Source organism: Panthera tigris, chromosome X (assembly GCF_018350195.1).
Source record: "Panthera tigris isolate Pti1 chromosome X, P.tigris_Pti1_mat1.1, whole genome shotgun sequence".
Taxonomy (NCBI): Eukaryota; Metazoa; Chordata; class Mammalia; order Carnivora; family Felidae; genus Panthera; species Panthera tigris.
In genome coordinates, this window is record NC_056677.1 from 63,093,321 (window position 1) to 63,109,178 (window position 15,858).

General features: G+C 37.4%; 1 protein-coding gene across 2 annotated transcripts in view; it reads right to left on the reverse strand.

Annotated features, from left to right (window-relative positions):
• LOC102958878 (fibronectin type III domain containing protein 3C1-like) overlaps positions 1-15,858 on the reverse strand; it is an 89,226-nt gene that overhangs the window by 28,952 nt on the left and 44,416 nt on the right. For both annotated transcript variants that reach the window (XM_042975075.1, XM_042975074.1), the window contains 3 exons: positions 6,892-7,166; positions 6,333-6,545; positions 5,712-5,878 (listed from right to left, as the gene is read on the reverse strand). In XM_042975075.1, the coding sequence (XP_042831009.1) occupies positions 5,712-5,878; positions 6,333-6,545; positions 6,892-7,166 (655 nt within the window). The remainder of the gene's footprint in view (positions 1-5,711; positions 5,879-6,332; positions 6,546-6,891; positions 7,167-15,858) is intronic.

Here is a 15,858-nt window from a genome sequence, read left to right on the forward strand (position 1 = left end):
TTCAGTCCCAGTGTGATGGGCCCTTCCCTTATAAGACCAGCAGAAACCCTTGCCCACACCACATCATCCAATCAGAGAGTTCTGCAAGGCACTCAGTTTTAGTAGAAGTAGTATCAGGTCTCATTTTTCAAGCAGACCAGAGCACATCTAGCTAACTCTCACCATATTCAGGCTAGAGCCAAAAACTGCCCAGGCCAGGCAAGGGGGGACTGTGCAGATGACTTGTCTGAGGGATAAAGCAGCCAAAACACAAAAGCAGAGCACACACCAGAGACACTCCCTGACTTTCCAGATCTTGGACACCACATGAGCTCTTCTTCATAAAACCATTATATCCAGGAGCAGGAACATAACTGGCTTTTCTAACACAGAGAAGGCAGAGACTTAGACAAAATGCCAAGATAGAGGAGTTTATCCCAAATGAAAGAAAAAGATAAGGCCATGGGAGAGATTAAGTGAAGTAGATAAAAGTAATGTGCCTGATGGAGAATTTAATGCAATAATCATAAGGGCACTCACTGGGCTTGAGAAAACACTCGAAAACATCAGAGAGACCCTTACCACAGTGATAAAAGAGTTTAAAAAGAATCAGAAATGTAAAATCCAATAAATGAGATTGGAAATAGGTTAAAAGCAATGAACAGCAGGCTGTAAGAAGCATAGGAATGAATTAATGACATAGAGGAAAAAGTAATGGAAAATAATGAAACTGAACAAAAGAGAGAAAGAATTATGGAACATGAGAATAGGCTTAGGGAAATCACTTATTCCATCAAATGTAGTAACATTCATATTATAGGAGTCCCAGAAGAAGAAGAGAGAAAAAGGGGCAGAAAATTTATGTGAGGAAATAATAGATTGTTTATGTGAGGAAATAATAGATTACTTCCCTAATCTGGGGAAGGAAACAGATCGAGGAGGCACAGGGAACTCCCATCAAAAAGGAAAAAAAAAGCAAGTCAACAACAAGAGATATTGTAATTTGCAAAATATAGTGATAAAAAAATCTTAAAAGCAACAAGACAAAAGAAATCCTTAATGTACTATGGAAGATCCATATGGCTAGCTGGAGATTTATCAACAGAAACTTGACAAGCAAGAATGGAGTGGTATGGTATATTCAAAGTACTGAATGGGAAAAATCTGCAGGCAGGAATACTCCATCAAGAAAACCTATCATACAGAATAGAAGGAGAGAGAAAGAGTTTCCCAGACAAAACTAAAAGGGTTTGTGACCACTACACCAGTTCTGAAAGAAATATTGTAGGGGACTCTTTGGGTGGAAAGGAAAGACTAAAAGTAACAAAGACAGTAAAGGATCAGAGAAAATCTCTAGAAACAATGGCAAAACAAGTAATAAAATGGCAATAAATACATATCTATCGATAATTAATTTGAATGTGAATGAATTAAATACTCCAATCAAAAGACATGTGAGAATGGATAAAAAAAACAAGACCCATCTATATACCGCCTATAAGAGACTCACTTTAGACCTAAACTCACATGTAGATTGAAAGTGAGGGGATGGAAAAACATTTATCATGCAAATGGATGTCAAAGGAAAGCCAGAGTTGCAATAATTATATTGCACAAATTAGACATTAAAACGAAGACTGTAACAAGAGATAAAGAAGGACACTATATCATAATAAAGAAGACAATCCAACAAGAAGATCTAACAATTGTAAATATTTATGTCCCTAACTTTGAAAAACCCAAATATATACAACAATAACAAACAGGAAGGAACTCATTGATAATAATACAACAATAGTAGGGGGCTTAAACACTTACATCAGTGGACAGATCATCTATGCAGAAAATCAACAAGGAAACAATGGCTTTGAATGACACATTGGACCAGATGTTCTTAACAGATATATTCAGAACATTCCATCCTAAAGCAGCAAAATACACATTCTTTTCAAGTTCCCATGGGACATTAGTCAGAATAAATCAGATACCAGGTCACAAAAAAGGCTTCAACAGATACAAAAAGATTGATATCATACTATGTGTATTTTCTGACCACAACACTAAGAAACTTGAATTCAACCAGAAGAAAAGATTTGGAAAGGCCACAGATACACAGAGGTTAAACAACATGCTACAAAACAATGGATGGGTCAACCGGGAAATAAAAAAGGAGGTAAAAGAATAGATGGAAGAAAATTAAAATGAAAATGAAAACAAAATGGTCCAATACTTTTGGGATGCAGCAACAGTGGTCCTAAGAGGGAAGTATATAGAAATATATGCAGACCTTAAGAATCAAGAAAAATCTCAAATCAACAACCTAACTTTACACTTAAAGGAACTAGAAAAAGAACATCACACAAAGCCTAAACAGAAGGAATATTAGAGCAAAAATAAATGATATAGAAACTAAAAAAAACAACAACAACAACAAACACACAAAACACTATAGAACAGATCAATGAAACCAGGGGCTCGTTCTTTGAAAAGGTTAATAAAATCAACAAACTCATAGCCAGACTTATCAAAAAGAAAAGAGAAAAGACACAAACAAATAAAATCAGAAATGTGAGAAGAGAAATATCCAACACCACAAAAGTATAAACAATTGCAAGAGAATATTATGAAAAACTATATGGCAATACATTGGACAACCTGGAAGAAATGGATAATTTCCTAGAAACACATAAAGTACCACAACTGAAACAGGAAGAAATTAAAAAAAAACTTCAACAGACTAATAACCAGCAATGAAATTGAATCAGTAGTCAAAAAATAGCCTACAAATATATATCCAGGCCAGATGGCTTCACAGGCGAATTCTACCAAACATTTAGAGAAGAGTTAATACCTTTTATCAAACCATTCCAAAAAACAGAGAAGAAAGGAAAATTCCAAACTCATTCCATGAGGCCAGCAGTGCCCTGATACCAAAACCAGATAAAGACTCCATTAAAAAAAGAGAAATACAGGCCAATATCCCTGATGAACATGGATGAAAAAATTCTCAATAAAATACTAACAAACCAAGTGCAACAGCACATTAAAAGAGTCATTCACCCTGATCAAGTGGGATTTATTCCTGGGCTGCAAGGGTGGTTCAGTATTCACAAATCAATCATTGTGATACACCACATTAATGAAAGAAAGGATAAGAACCACATGTTTATTTCAAGAGATGTAGAAAAAGCATTTGGCAAAGTACAACATCCATTTATGATGAAATCCCTTAAGAATGATGGGTATTGAGGAGGGAACCTGTTGGAATGAGCACTGGGTGTTGTATGAAAACCAATTTGACAATAAATTTCATATTTAAAAAAAAGAATGTAGGATTAAAGGGAACATACCTCAACATAATAAAGACTATATATATATATATATATATATATATATATATATATATGTATATATCACAGCTAATATCATCCACAATGGGGAAAACCTGAGAGTTTTTTGTCTATGGTCAGGAATAAGACAGGGATATCCACTCTCACCGCTGTTATTTAACAGAGTACTGGAAGTCCCATCCTCAGCAATAAGAGAACAAAAAGAAACAAAATCAATCCATATCAGCAAGGAAGAAGTCAGACTTTCATTCTTTGCAGGTGACATGATATTGTATATAGAAAATCCAAAAGAATCCACCAAAAAATTGCTAGAACTGATACATGAATTCAGAGAAGTCACAGGGTACAAATTTGATGTACAGAGATCTTTTGTACTTCTATACACCAATAATGAAGCAGTGAAAAGAGAAAGTAAGTAATCAATCTGATTTACGATTGCACTGGAAACAATAAGATACCTAGGAATAAAACTAGCTAAAGAGATGAAAGACCTGTACTCTGAGAACTGTAAAATGGTGATGAAAGAAATTGAAGATGACACAAAGAAATGGAAAGACATTCAATGCTCATGGATTGGAAGAACAAATATTGTTAAAATGTGTATTCTACCCAAAGCAATCTACACATTTAATGCAATCCCTACAAAAATACCACCAGCATTTTTCACAGAGCTATAACAAACAATCCTAAAATTTGTATGGAGCCACAGAAGATGCCAAATAACCAAAGCAAACTTGAAAAGCAAAGCAAAGCCAGAGGCATCACAATTCCAGACTTAAAGTGATATTACAAAGTGTTAGTGATCAAAACAGTATGGTACTGGCACAAAAATAGACATGGATCAAGGGAACAGAATAGAAAACCATGAAATAACTCCACAACTGTATGGTCAATTAATCTTTGACAAAGCAGGAAAGAATATCTAGTGGGAAAAAGTCTCTTCAACAAATAGTGTTGGGAAATTGGACAGCAACATGTGAAATTTATGTTTGTGTATGGACCACTGTCTTACACCATACACAAACATAAATTCAAAATGGATGAAAGGCCTAAATGTGATACAGGAAACTATAAAAATCCTAGAAGATAACACAGGCAGTAACCTCTTTGACATCAGCTGCAGCAACTTATTTCTAGGTATGTCTCTTGAAGTAAGTGAAACAAAATTAAAAATAAACTATTGGGACTTCATCAAGATAAAAAGCTTGTGCACAGCAAAGGGAACAATCAATAAAACTAAAAGGAAACTTGCTGAAAAGGAGAAGATATCTGCAAATGACATATTTGACAAAGGGTTAGTATCAAAATATACAAATACCTTATAAAACTCAACATATAAGAAAAAGTATAATGGGCAGAAGACATGAATGGACATTTTTTCCAAAGAAGACAGTCATATGGCCAACAGGCACATGAAAAGATGCTCATCACTCATCATCAGTGAAATACAAATCAAAACTACAATGAGATACCACCTCACACCTGACACAATAGCTAAAATCAACAACACGAGCAACAACTGGTGTTGGCAAGAATGTGGAGAAAGGGGAACCCTCTTACACGGTAAGTGGGAATAAAAACTGGTGTAGCTACTTTGGAAAACAGTATTGAGGTTCTTCAAAAGTTAAAAATAGAACTGCCCTATGATTCAGCAATTGCACTACTAGGTATTTGTCCAAAGGATACAAAAATACAGGTTCTCAGGGGTGCATGCACCCCGATGTTTATAGCAGCATTATCAAGAATAGCCAAACTATTGAAGGAGCCCAAATTTCCATTAACTGGTGAATGAATAGCAAAGAAGTGGTATGTATTTACAATGGAATATTACTCAGCCACAAAATGGAATGAAATCTTGCCATTTGCAAGGATGTGGATGGAACTAGAGAGGATTATCCTAAGGGAAATAAGTTGCCAGAGAAAGACAAATACCATATGATTTCACTCATGTGGTGAATATTAGAAACAAAACATATGAGCAAAGGGGAGACAAGTGTGAGAATTAAATGACGAAAGAGACTCTTAACTATAGAGAACAAACTAATGGTTACCAGAGGGGTGGTGGGTGTGGATATGGGTTAAATAGGAGAGGGGATTAAGGAGTACACTTGTGATGAGCTCTGGGTGTTGAAATCACTATATTGTAGACCTGAAACTAGTAGTATACTATGCATTTACTAACAAATTTAAGTAAAATCCTCAAAAAGTAAAATAAGATTTTCAGTCTTATTAAATTCTGAATTGCCCCTTGAGCCCATAATTAAGTAGCACAGTCTTTTGCTATTTTTGAACATTTAAAATAAACCTTACTGCAGAATTTTATATATGAACTATTGGAGCTCCTATTAATACAACCTTCATTGTCTGGCTTATAATACTTACCTTTAAGTGTGGCTGGTGGAGTTTTGGTTGTAGTGAAAGTGTAGATACCAGACAGTGGTCCCTCACCAGCTTCATTGCATGTTTGTATTTTAAATTTGTATTGAGTATATTCACTCAGTCTGTTCACTTTGTGAGTCTGACAAGGTCCATGGTAAATGATAGAAAATCTGGGAGTGGGAAACAAGATGGGAGAAGCAATATTATTAATCAACAGTTATTCAAGTACACATAACTCTATTTATCTGACTTGAAACTGGTACCTCAGTAAGGCCTAAATAAATCAACTTGAAGCCAGGTATGTACAACATAAAAGGAAAAAAAAATCAGGTTGTACGTATCATAATGGCAAGGTGTTGGCTTTCATATTCCTTTGGTAACTTCTATTCCCCGGTATTAATGTATGTTTTATAAAGGAAGAAGTGTTTTGGAAGAGGCAAAAATAGAGAGCTAAATTATCAGTAGGAATTTAAGAAAGTATGCTTAACATAATAATATACTGATTTCACATCTATCAGTTCATTGAAACCACTTTGGATTATAGGTTTGATAGGAAATTTTAAAATTTTAGAAATCTTAAAACATTTTTATTGTAATACATGTTTAATAGTACAAATAGCTTACCTGCCAGATCGATCTCCTATTAACAAATTGTAGCTTATAAGGTTGGAAATTAATCCTTTGCTTGAAGAGTTACCCCATTTCAGTTTGAGGCTCTGGTGTCCATAGACCACACAATCAACATGTGGAGGATCAAGTGGTAGTGGCTTGGTTTTGGTTCTTATTGATTGGCTAAAAGGGCTTAGTCCATAATGATTGATGGCTTGAATTCTGATTCTAGTGGTAAGAAGAAAAAACATTAAACTTTATTAATTTGGGTTTAGAAAGGAAAATAAGTTTCTACATTTAAGCTATGCCTCTGGCAACCCCATGAAAGAACATTGACCATCATATTATACTAATAATTAGAGACAAATTTGTGAAGCCAAAATCTTGAATTTGCATAATCACTATTGACAATTTTTGATGAGGAGACACTGGATTTTAGTAACGTCAAATTTTTCTGAACCAGTAAAATTCTCTTTCAAAAAATATGTAGACTATATAAAACATAGAGATGTAGACTTGTTTAAAATTCTCAAAAAACTTTTTGTCCACCCAAAGTAAGATATAAGCAACTTACATGTATGTGGTATCAGGCTGTAGGTTTTTCAGAAGACATTCTGTTACTCTATCAACAGTCTGAATTTTTCTGTCTCCGTATTCAATGTTATATCCAGTGACTGGAGAGCCATGGCAATCTGGTTCCTCCCATTTAATAGCAATGCAAGATGATGCAAATTTGGCAGGAACTTTGTTTTCAACTTCATGTAGCATTGGTACTACTGCTGGTACAGTTGCTGGTGTGGTTACTCTGCCAGTTCCTCCAAACAGTCCAACTCCAGCTATGTTTACAGCCTGAAGAAGTATACTCTGTTAGAGCTTCATTGTTACATTGTTTTGTGCATAAAGACAAGGCAATTTTTTCATTTTTAATAAATTTTATTTTATTTTTTTAAATATACAAAGTAGTTTATTTTTAATTCTTTTCATATGAAATTTATTGTCAAATTGCTTTCCATACAACACCCAGTGCTCATCCCAACCGGTGCCCTTCTCAATACCCATCACCCACCCTCCACTCCCTACCACCGCCCATTAACCCTCAGTTTGTTCTCAGTTTTTAAGAGTCTCTTATGCTTTGGCTCTCTCCCTCTCTAACCTTTTTTTTTCCCTTCCCCTCCCCCATGGTCTTCTGTTAAGTTTCTCAGGATCCACAACAGAGTGAAAACATATGGTATCTTTCTCTGTATGACTGATTTCACTTAGCATAACACTCTCCAGTTCCATCCACGTTGCTACAAAAGGCCATATTTCATTCTTTCTCATTGCCACGTAGTGTTCCATTGTGTATATAAACCACAATTTCTTTATCCATTCATCAGTTGATGGACCTTTAGGCTCTTTCCATACTTTGGCTATTGTTGAAAGTGCTGCTCTAAACATTGGGGTACAAGAGCCCCTATGCATCAGCACTCCTGTATCCCTTGGGCAAATTCCTAGCAGTGCAGTTGCTGGGTCGTAGGGTAGGCCTATTTTTAATTTTTGAGGAACCTCCACACTGTTTTCCAGAGCAGCTGCACCAGTTTGCATTCCCACCAACAGTGCAAGAGGGTTCCCGTTTCTCCACATCCTGGCCAGCATCTAGAGCCTCCTGATTTGTTCATTTTAGCCACTCTGACTGGCATGAGGTGGTATCTGAGTGTGGTTTTGATTTATAGTTCCCTGATGAGGAATGACGTTGAGCATCTTTTCATGTGCGTGTTGGCCATCTGGATGTCTTCTTTAGAGAAGTGTCTATTCATGTTTTCTGCCCATTTCTTCACTGGATTATTTGTTTTTCGGGTGTGCAGTTTGGTGAGCTATTTATAGGTTTTGGATACCAGCCCTTTGTACGATATGTCATTTGCAAATATCTTTTCCCATTCTGTCGGTTGCTTTTAGTTTTGTTGATTGTTTCTATTGTAGTGCAGAAGCTTTTTATCTTCATGAGTTTGCAATAGTTCGTTTTTGCTCTTAATTCCCTTGCCTTTGGAGATGTATCAAGCAAGAAGTTGCTGCTGCTGCTGCTGCTGCTGCTGCTGCTGCTGCTGCTGAGGTCAGAGAGGTTTTTTCCTGCTTTCTCCTCTAGGGTTTTGATGGTTTCCTGTCTCACATTCAGGTCCTTTATCCATTTTGAGTTTATTTTGGGGAATGGTGTAAGAAAGTGGTCTAGTTTCATTCTTCTGCATATTTCTGTCGAGTTCTCCCAGCACCATGTGTTAAAAAGACTGTCTTTTTTCCATTGGATGTTCTTTCCTGCTTTGTCAAAGATTAGGTGCCCATATGTTTGTGGGTCCAATTCTGGAATCTCTATTCTGTTCTATTGGTCTATGTGTCTGTTTTTGTGCCAATACCATGCTGTCTTGATGATTACAGCTTTGTAGTAGAGGCTAAAGTCTGGGATTGTGATGCCTCCTGCTTTGGTCTTCTTCAATATTACTTTGGCTATTCGGGGTCTTTTGTGGTTCCATATAAATTTTAGGATTGCTTGTTCTAGCTTCGAGAAGAATGCTGGTGCACTTTTGCTTGGGATTGCATTGAATGTGTAGATAGATTTGAGTAGTATTGACATTTTGACAATATTTATTCTTCCAATCCATGAGCACGGATTGGTTTTCCATTTCTTTGTGTATTCTTCAATTTCCTTCATAAGCTTTCTATAGTTTTCAGCATACAGATGTTTTATATCTTTGGTTAGGTTTGTTCCTAGGTATTTTATGCTTCTTGGTGCAATTGTGAATGGGATCAGTTTCTTTATTTGTCTTTCTGCTGCTTCATTATTAGTGTATAAGAATGCAACTGATCTCTGTACATTGATTTTGTATCCTGCGACGTTGCTGAATTCATGTATCAGTTCTAGCAGACTTTTGGTGGAGTCTATAGGGTTTTCCATGTATAATATCATGTCATCTGCAAAAAGTGAAAGCTTGATTTCATCTCTGCCAATTTTGATGCCTTTGGTTTCCTTTTGTTGTCTGATTGCTGATGCTAGAACTTCCAACACTATGTTAAACAACAGCGGTGAGAGTGGACACCCCTGTCGTGTTCCTGATCTCAGGGGGAAAGCTCTCAGTTTTTCCCCATTGAGGATGATATTAGCTGTGGACTTTTCATAAATGGCTTTGATGATGTTTAAGTATGTTCCTTCTATCCCGACTTTCTCAAGGGTTTTTATTAAGAAAGGATGCTGAATTTTGTCAAATGCTTTTTCTGCATGGATTGACAGGATCATATGGTTCTTTTCTTTTCTTCTATTAATGTGATGTATCACATTGATTGATTTCCAAATGTTGAACCAGGCCTGCAGCCCAGGAATGAATCCCACTTGATCATGATGAACAATTCTTTTTATATGCTCCTGAATTCGATTTGCTAGTATGTGGTTGAGAATTTTTGCATCCATATTCATCAGGGATATTGGCCTGTAGTTCTCTGTTTTTTGCTGGTTTTCTGTCTGGTTTGGGAATCAAAGTAATGCTGGCTTCATAGAATGAGTCTGGAAGTTTTCCTTCCCTTTCTATTTTTTGGAACAGCTTGGGAAGGATAGGTATTATCCCTGCTTTAAATGTCTGGTAGAATTCCCCTGGGAAGCCATCTGGTCCTGGACTCATTTGTTGGGAGATTTTTGATGACTGATTCAATTTCTTCGCTGGTTATGGGTCTGTTCAAGTTTTCTATTTCTTCCTGTTTAAGTTTTGGAAGTGTGTGGGTGCTGAGGAATTTGTCCATTACTTCCAGGTTGTCCAGTTTGTTGGCATATAATTTTCTATAGTATTCCCTGATAATTGCTTGTATTTCTGAGGGATTGGTTGTAATAATTCCATTTTCATTCATGATTTTATCTATTTCGGTTATCTCCCTTTTCTTTTTGAGTAGCCTGGCTAGAGGTTTATCCATTTGGTTTATTTTTTCAAAAAACCAACTCTTGCTTTCATTGATCTGCTCTACAGTTTTTTTAGATTCCATATTGTTTATTTCTGCTCTGATCTTTATTATTTCTCTTCTTCTGCTGGGTTTGGGGTGTCTTTGCTGTTCCACTTCTCTTTCCTCTAGGTGTGCTGTTAGATTTTGTATTTGGGATTTTTCTTGTTTCTTGAGATAGGCCTGGATTGCAATGTATTTTCCTCTCAGGCCTGCCTTCGCTGCATCCCAAAGCGTTTGGATTGTTGTCTTTTCATTTTCATTTGTGTCCATATATTTTTAAATTTCTTCTCTAGTTGCCTGGTTGACCCATGCATTCTTTAGTAGGGTGTTCTTTAACCTCCATGCTTTTGGAGGTTTTCCAGACTTTTTCCTGTGGTTGATTTTCAAGCTTCATAGCATTGTGGTCTGAAAGTGTGCATGGTATGATCTCAATTCTTTTATACTTATGAAGGGCTGTTTTGTGACCCACTATGTGATCTATCTTGGAGAATGTTCCACATGCACTCGAGAAGAAAGTATATTCTGTTGCCTTGAGATGCAGAATTCTAAATATATCTGTCAAGTCCATGTGATCCAATGTATCATTCAGGGCCCTTGTTTCTTTATTGATCCTGTGCCTAGATGATCTATCCATCGTTGTAAGTGGGGTATTAAAGTCCCCTGCAGTTACCACATTCTTATCAATAAGGTTGCTTATGTTTGCGATTGTTTTATATATTTGAGGGCTCCAGTATTTGGCACATAGACACTTATAATTGTTAGCTCTTCCTGATGGATAGTGCCTGTAATTATTATATAATGCCCTTCTTCACCTCTTGTTACAGCCTTTAATTTAGTTTGTCTGATATAAGTATGGCTACTCCAGCTTTCCTTTGACTTCCAGTAGCATGATAGACAGTTCTCCATCCCCTCACTTTCAATCTGAAGGTGTCCTGAGGTCTAAAATGAGTCTCTTGTAGACAGCAAATAGATGGGTCTTTGTTTTTATCCATTCTGATACCCTATGTCTCTTGGTTGGAGCATTTAGTCCATTTACATTCAGTGTTATTTTTGAAAGATATGGGTTTAGAGTCCTTGTGATGTCTGTAGGTTTCATGCTTGTAGTGATGTCTCTGGTACTTTGTGGTCCTTGCAACATTTCACTCACAGAATCCCCCTTAGGATCTCTTGTAGGGCTGGTTTAGTGGTGATGAATTCCTTCAGTTTCTGTTTGTTTGGGAAAACCTTTATCTCTCCTTCTATTCTGAATGACAGACTTGCTGGATAAAGGATTCTTGGCTGCATATTTTATCTGTTCATCACATTGAGGATTTCCTGCCATTCCTCTCTGGCCTGCCAAGTTTCAGTAGACAGGTCTGCTACTACCCTTATGTGTCTACCTTTGTAAGTTAGGGCCTGTTTATTCCCTAGCTGCTTTCAGAATTCTCTCTTTGCCCTTGTATCTTGCCAGTTTCACTATGATATGTCGTGCAGAACATCGATTCAAGCTACGTCTGAAGGGAGTTCTGTGTGCCTCTTGGATTTCAATGCCTGTTTCCTTCCCCAGATCAGGGAAGTTCTCAGCTATGATTTGTTCAAGTACACCTTCAGCCCCTTTCTCTCTCTTCTTCTTCTTCTGGAATTCCTACGATATGGATATTGTTCCGTTTGATTGTATCACTTAGTGCTCTAATTCTCCCCTCATACTCTTGGATTTTTTTTTATCTCTCTTTTTCTCAGGTTCCTCTTTTTCCATAATTTGATCCTCTAATTCACCTATTCTCTCCTCTGCCTCTTCAATCCGTGCTACGGCCGCCTCCATTTTATTTTGCACCTCATTTATAGAATTTTTTAGTTTCTCATGACTGTTTCTTAGTCCCTTGATCTTTGTAGTAGATTCTCTGCTGTCCTCTATGCTTTTTTCTAGCCCAGCAATTAATTTTATGGCTATTGTTCTAAATTCTTGTTCCATTTTATTGTTTAAATCTGTTTTGATCAATTCGTTAGCTGTCGCTACTTCCTGGAGTGTCTTTTGAGGAGAATTCTTCCGTTTTGTCATTTTGGCTAGTCCCTGTGGTAGCTCCAAACTGCAGGGCACTTCCCTTGTGCTGTCCAGAGAAACGTGTTGGTGGGCAGGGCTGCAGTCAGACCCGATGTCTGTCCCCAGCCCACTGCTGGGTCCACAGTCAGACTGGTGTGTACCTTATCTTCCCCTCTCCCAGGGTCAGGACTCACTGTGGAGTGGTGTGGCCCCTGTCTGGGCTACTTGCACACTGCCAGGCTTGTGGTGCTGCTTTGGTGAGATCTGCCGCCCAGGGCGTATTAGCCGGGGATGATCTGCAAGGTGCACAGGGGCGGGAGGGGTAGGCTTAGCTAGCTTTGCCATTGGTGGTCCCCTGTGGAGGGGCCCTGCAGCACCAGGAGTAGGCAGGGCTGTTGGAGGGGTGGATCCACAGAAGCACAGCATTGGGCATGTGCATGGTGCAAGCAAGTTCAGTGACAGGAACTAGTTCCCTTTGGAATTTCGGCTGGGGAATGGGAGAGGGAATGGCGCCTGCCAACGCCTTTGTTCCCCCGCCAAGCTGAACTCTGTCTTCCTGGGCTCAACAACTCTCCCTCCCAGCATCCTCTCACCCTCACTGCTCTCTGAGAACAGAGTTGTCGACTTTTAACATTCCAGATGTTAAGTCCTGCTGGCTGTCAGAACTCACACAAGTCCGGCCCCTCTGCTTTTGGAAGCCAGACTTCGGGGGCCCTGCCTTGCCCGGCACACTGCCCCTCCACTGCCCTGGCTCCCTCCCGCCAGTCCGTGTAGCACGCACTGCCTCTCTACCCTTCCTACCCTCTTCCGTGGGCCTCTTGTTTATGCTTGGCTCCAGAGAGTACATTCTGCTAGTCTGCCGGTGGTTTCCTGGGTTATTTAGGTCGATGTGGGTGGAATCTCAGCAGTCAGCAGGACGAGGTGAGCCCAGTGTCCTCCTACGCTGCCATCTTCCATACTTCCTCTCTCTGTGTCCTCTATTCTGTTTCATTGACTTACGTATCTTTCCCTCCACTAATACTACACTGTCTTGATTACTGTAGTTAAATAGTAAGCTTTAACATTAAGTAGAGTGGTTTTGTCCGCCTTCTTTTTCTCTTTCAAGATTGATTTTTCTAGGTCTGGTGACTTTCCAAATGAAAGTTAGAATGAGATTGCATATATCTATAAATAAACTTGCTGAGATTTCCATAGAAATTACATTAAACTTATAAATCTTCTTGGGGAAAACTGACATCTCTACTATATTTAGTCTTCCCATCTATGAACATGGTATGTCTCTTTAGTTATTTAGGTCTTTCGTGATTAATTAGCATTATGCAATTTTCAGCATACATGTACAGTATATGTTTTGTTGGATTTATACCTAAATATTTTCTTAGAAGTGATGGTAAGTGGTACTGTGTTTTTAAATACATACTTTATTTATGTATTTATATATGTATATATGATGTATGTATGTATTTATTTATTCTTATTTCAAATTCCAGTACAGTTAACATACAGTGTTATAATAGTTTCAAGTGCACAATATAGTGATTCAACAATTCCATACATCACCTGGTGCTCGTCACAAAAAGTGCACTCCTCAGTCCTCATCACCTATTTAACCCATAAACCCATCCCCTCCCCTCTGGTAAGCATAAGTTTTGTTTTCCATAGTTAAGAGTCTGCTTCTTTGTTTTTCTCTCTTTTTTTTCCTTTGCTCATTTATTTTATTTCTTAAATGCTACATATGAAGGAAAACATATGGTATTTTTTTAACTAACTTGTTTCACTTAGCATTATACTCTCTAGCAATTTGCAATGACATGGATGGAGCTAAAGAGTATAATGGTATTGTGTTTTAAATGTCTGTTTATACATGTTTGTTGTTAGTAAATAGAAATGTGGGTTATTTTGGGGTGTTGATCTTGTGTCCTGCAACCTTGCTGACCTCACATATTAGTTCTAGGAGATTTTTGTACATTCCGGGTGGTGGTCTATGTAGATAATCATATTATCTGTAAAATAAGTAGTTTTATTTCTTCCTTTCTAACATGGGTGCCTTTTATTTCCTTTACTCACCTTATTGCAATGGCTGAATTAAGATTAAGACTGATTAGAGCTGACATCTTTGCTTTGTTTTTGGAGGAAATCACTGGTACATATGATGTTAGCTGTAGGTTTTTTTGTAGATGCTCTGTATAAGTTGAGGAAGTCCCCATCTATTCCTAACTTTATGAGATTTTTTCATCACTAATGGGTGTTGGATTTTGTTAAATGTGTTTTCTGTGTCAATTAATATGATCATATGATTTTTCATCTCCACCCTGTTTGTATAAAAAGTTACATTGGTTTTTCAATTTCAAACTAGGGTTGCATACCTGAAATAAATCCCACTTGGTCTTGGTGTATAATTCTTTTTGTACAGTGCTGGATTTGATATGCCATTATTTTGTTGAGGGTTTTTTGCATCTAAATGAGTTATTGGTTTTTGGGTTTTTTTCTACACTCTTTGATTTTGGTTTTAGGGTGATACTTTCCTCATAAAAGGAATTGGTAACTCTCTCATCTTTTATTTTCTGGAAAATATTATTTTAAATTGGTGTTACTTTTTCTTTAAAGACTTTGTGGAATTCTCCAGTGAAACTATCTCGACCTGCAGATTTCTCTTTCAGGGGCTTTTTAGTTATGAATTCAACTTCTTTAATGGTATAGGGATATTCAGATGTCCATTTCATTTTGGCTGAGTTTCCTATATCAGTTCTAGCAATATTTTTGTGGAGTCTTTTGAGTTTTCTATATATAGTATCATGTCATCTGCAAATACTGAAAGTTTGACTTCTTCCTTGCCAATTTAGATGCTTTTTGTTTCTTTGTGTTGTCTGATCGCTGAGGCTAGGACTTCCAGTACTATGTTAGATAAAAGTGGTGAGAGTGGACACCCTGTTTTGTTCCTGACCATGGAAGAAAAGCTCTCAGTTGTTCCCCATTGAAGATGATACTAGCTATGAGTTTTTTAATATATGGCCTTTATTTTGTTGAGGTATGTTCCATCTATCCCTACTTTGTTGAAGTTTTTTTTTCCTTTTTTTTTTTTTTTTAAGCAAGAATGGATACGAGGCACCTGAGTGACTTAGTCGGTTAAGTGTTTGACTTTGGCTCAGGTAATGATCTCATGGTTCATGAGTTCAAGCCCTGCATCGGGCTCTGTGCTGACAGCTCAGAGCCCGGAACCTGCTTCAGACTCTGTATCCCCTTCTCTTTCTGCCCCTCCCCTGTTTGCACTCTCTCTCTCTCTCTCAAAATAAATAAACTTAAAAAAACTAAAAAAAAAAAAAGAAGAATTGATGCTGTACTTTGTCAAATGCTTTTCCTGAATCAATTGTTCATATGGTTCTTATCCCGTTTTTTTTATTAATGTGGTGTATCACGTTAAGTGATTTGTGAATATTGAACCACCCTTCAAAGTCAGCAATAAATCACACTTGATCATGGTGAATGATCTTTTAATGTACTGTTGGGTTCAATATGCTAGTATTTTGTTAAGAATTTGTACATCCATGTTCATAAGGGATATTG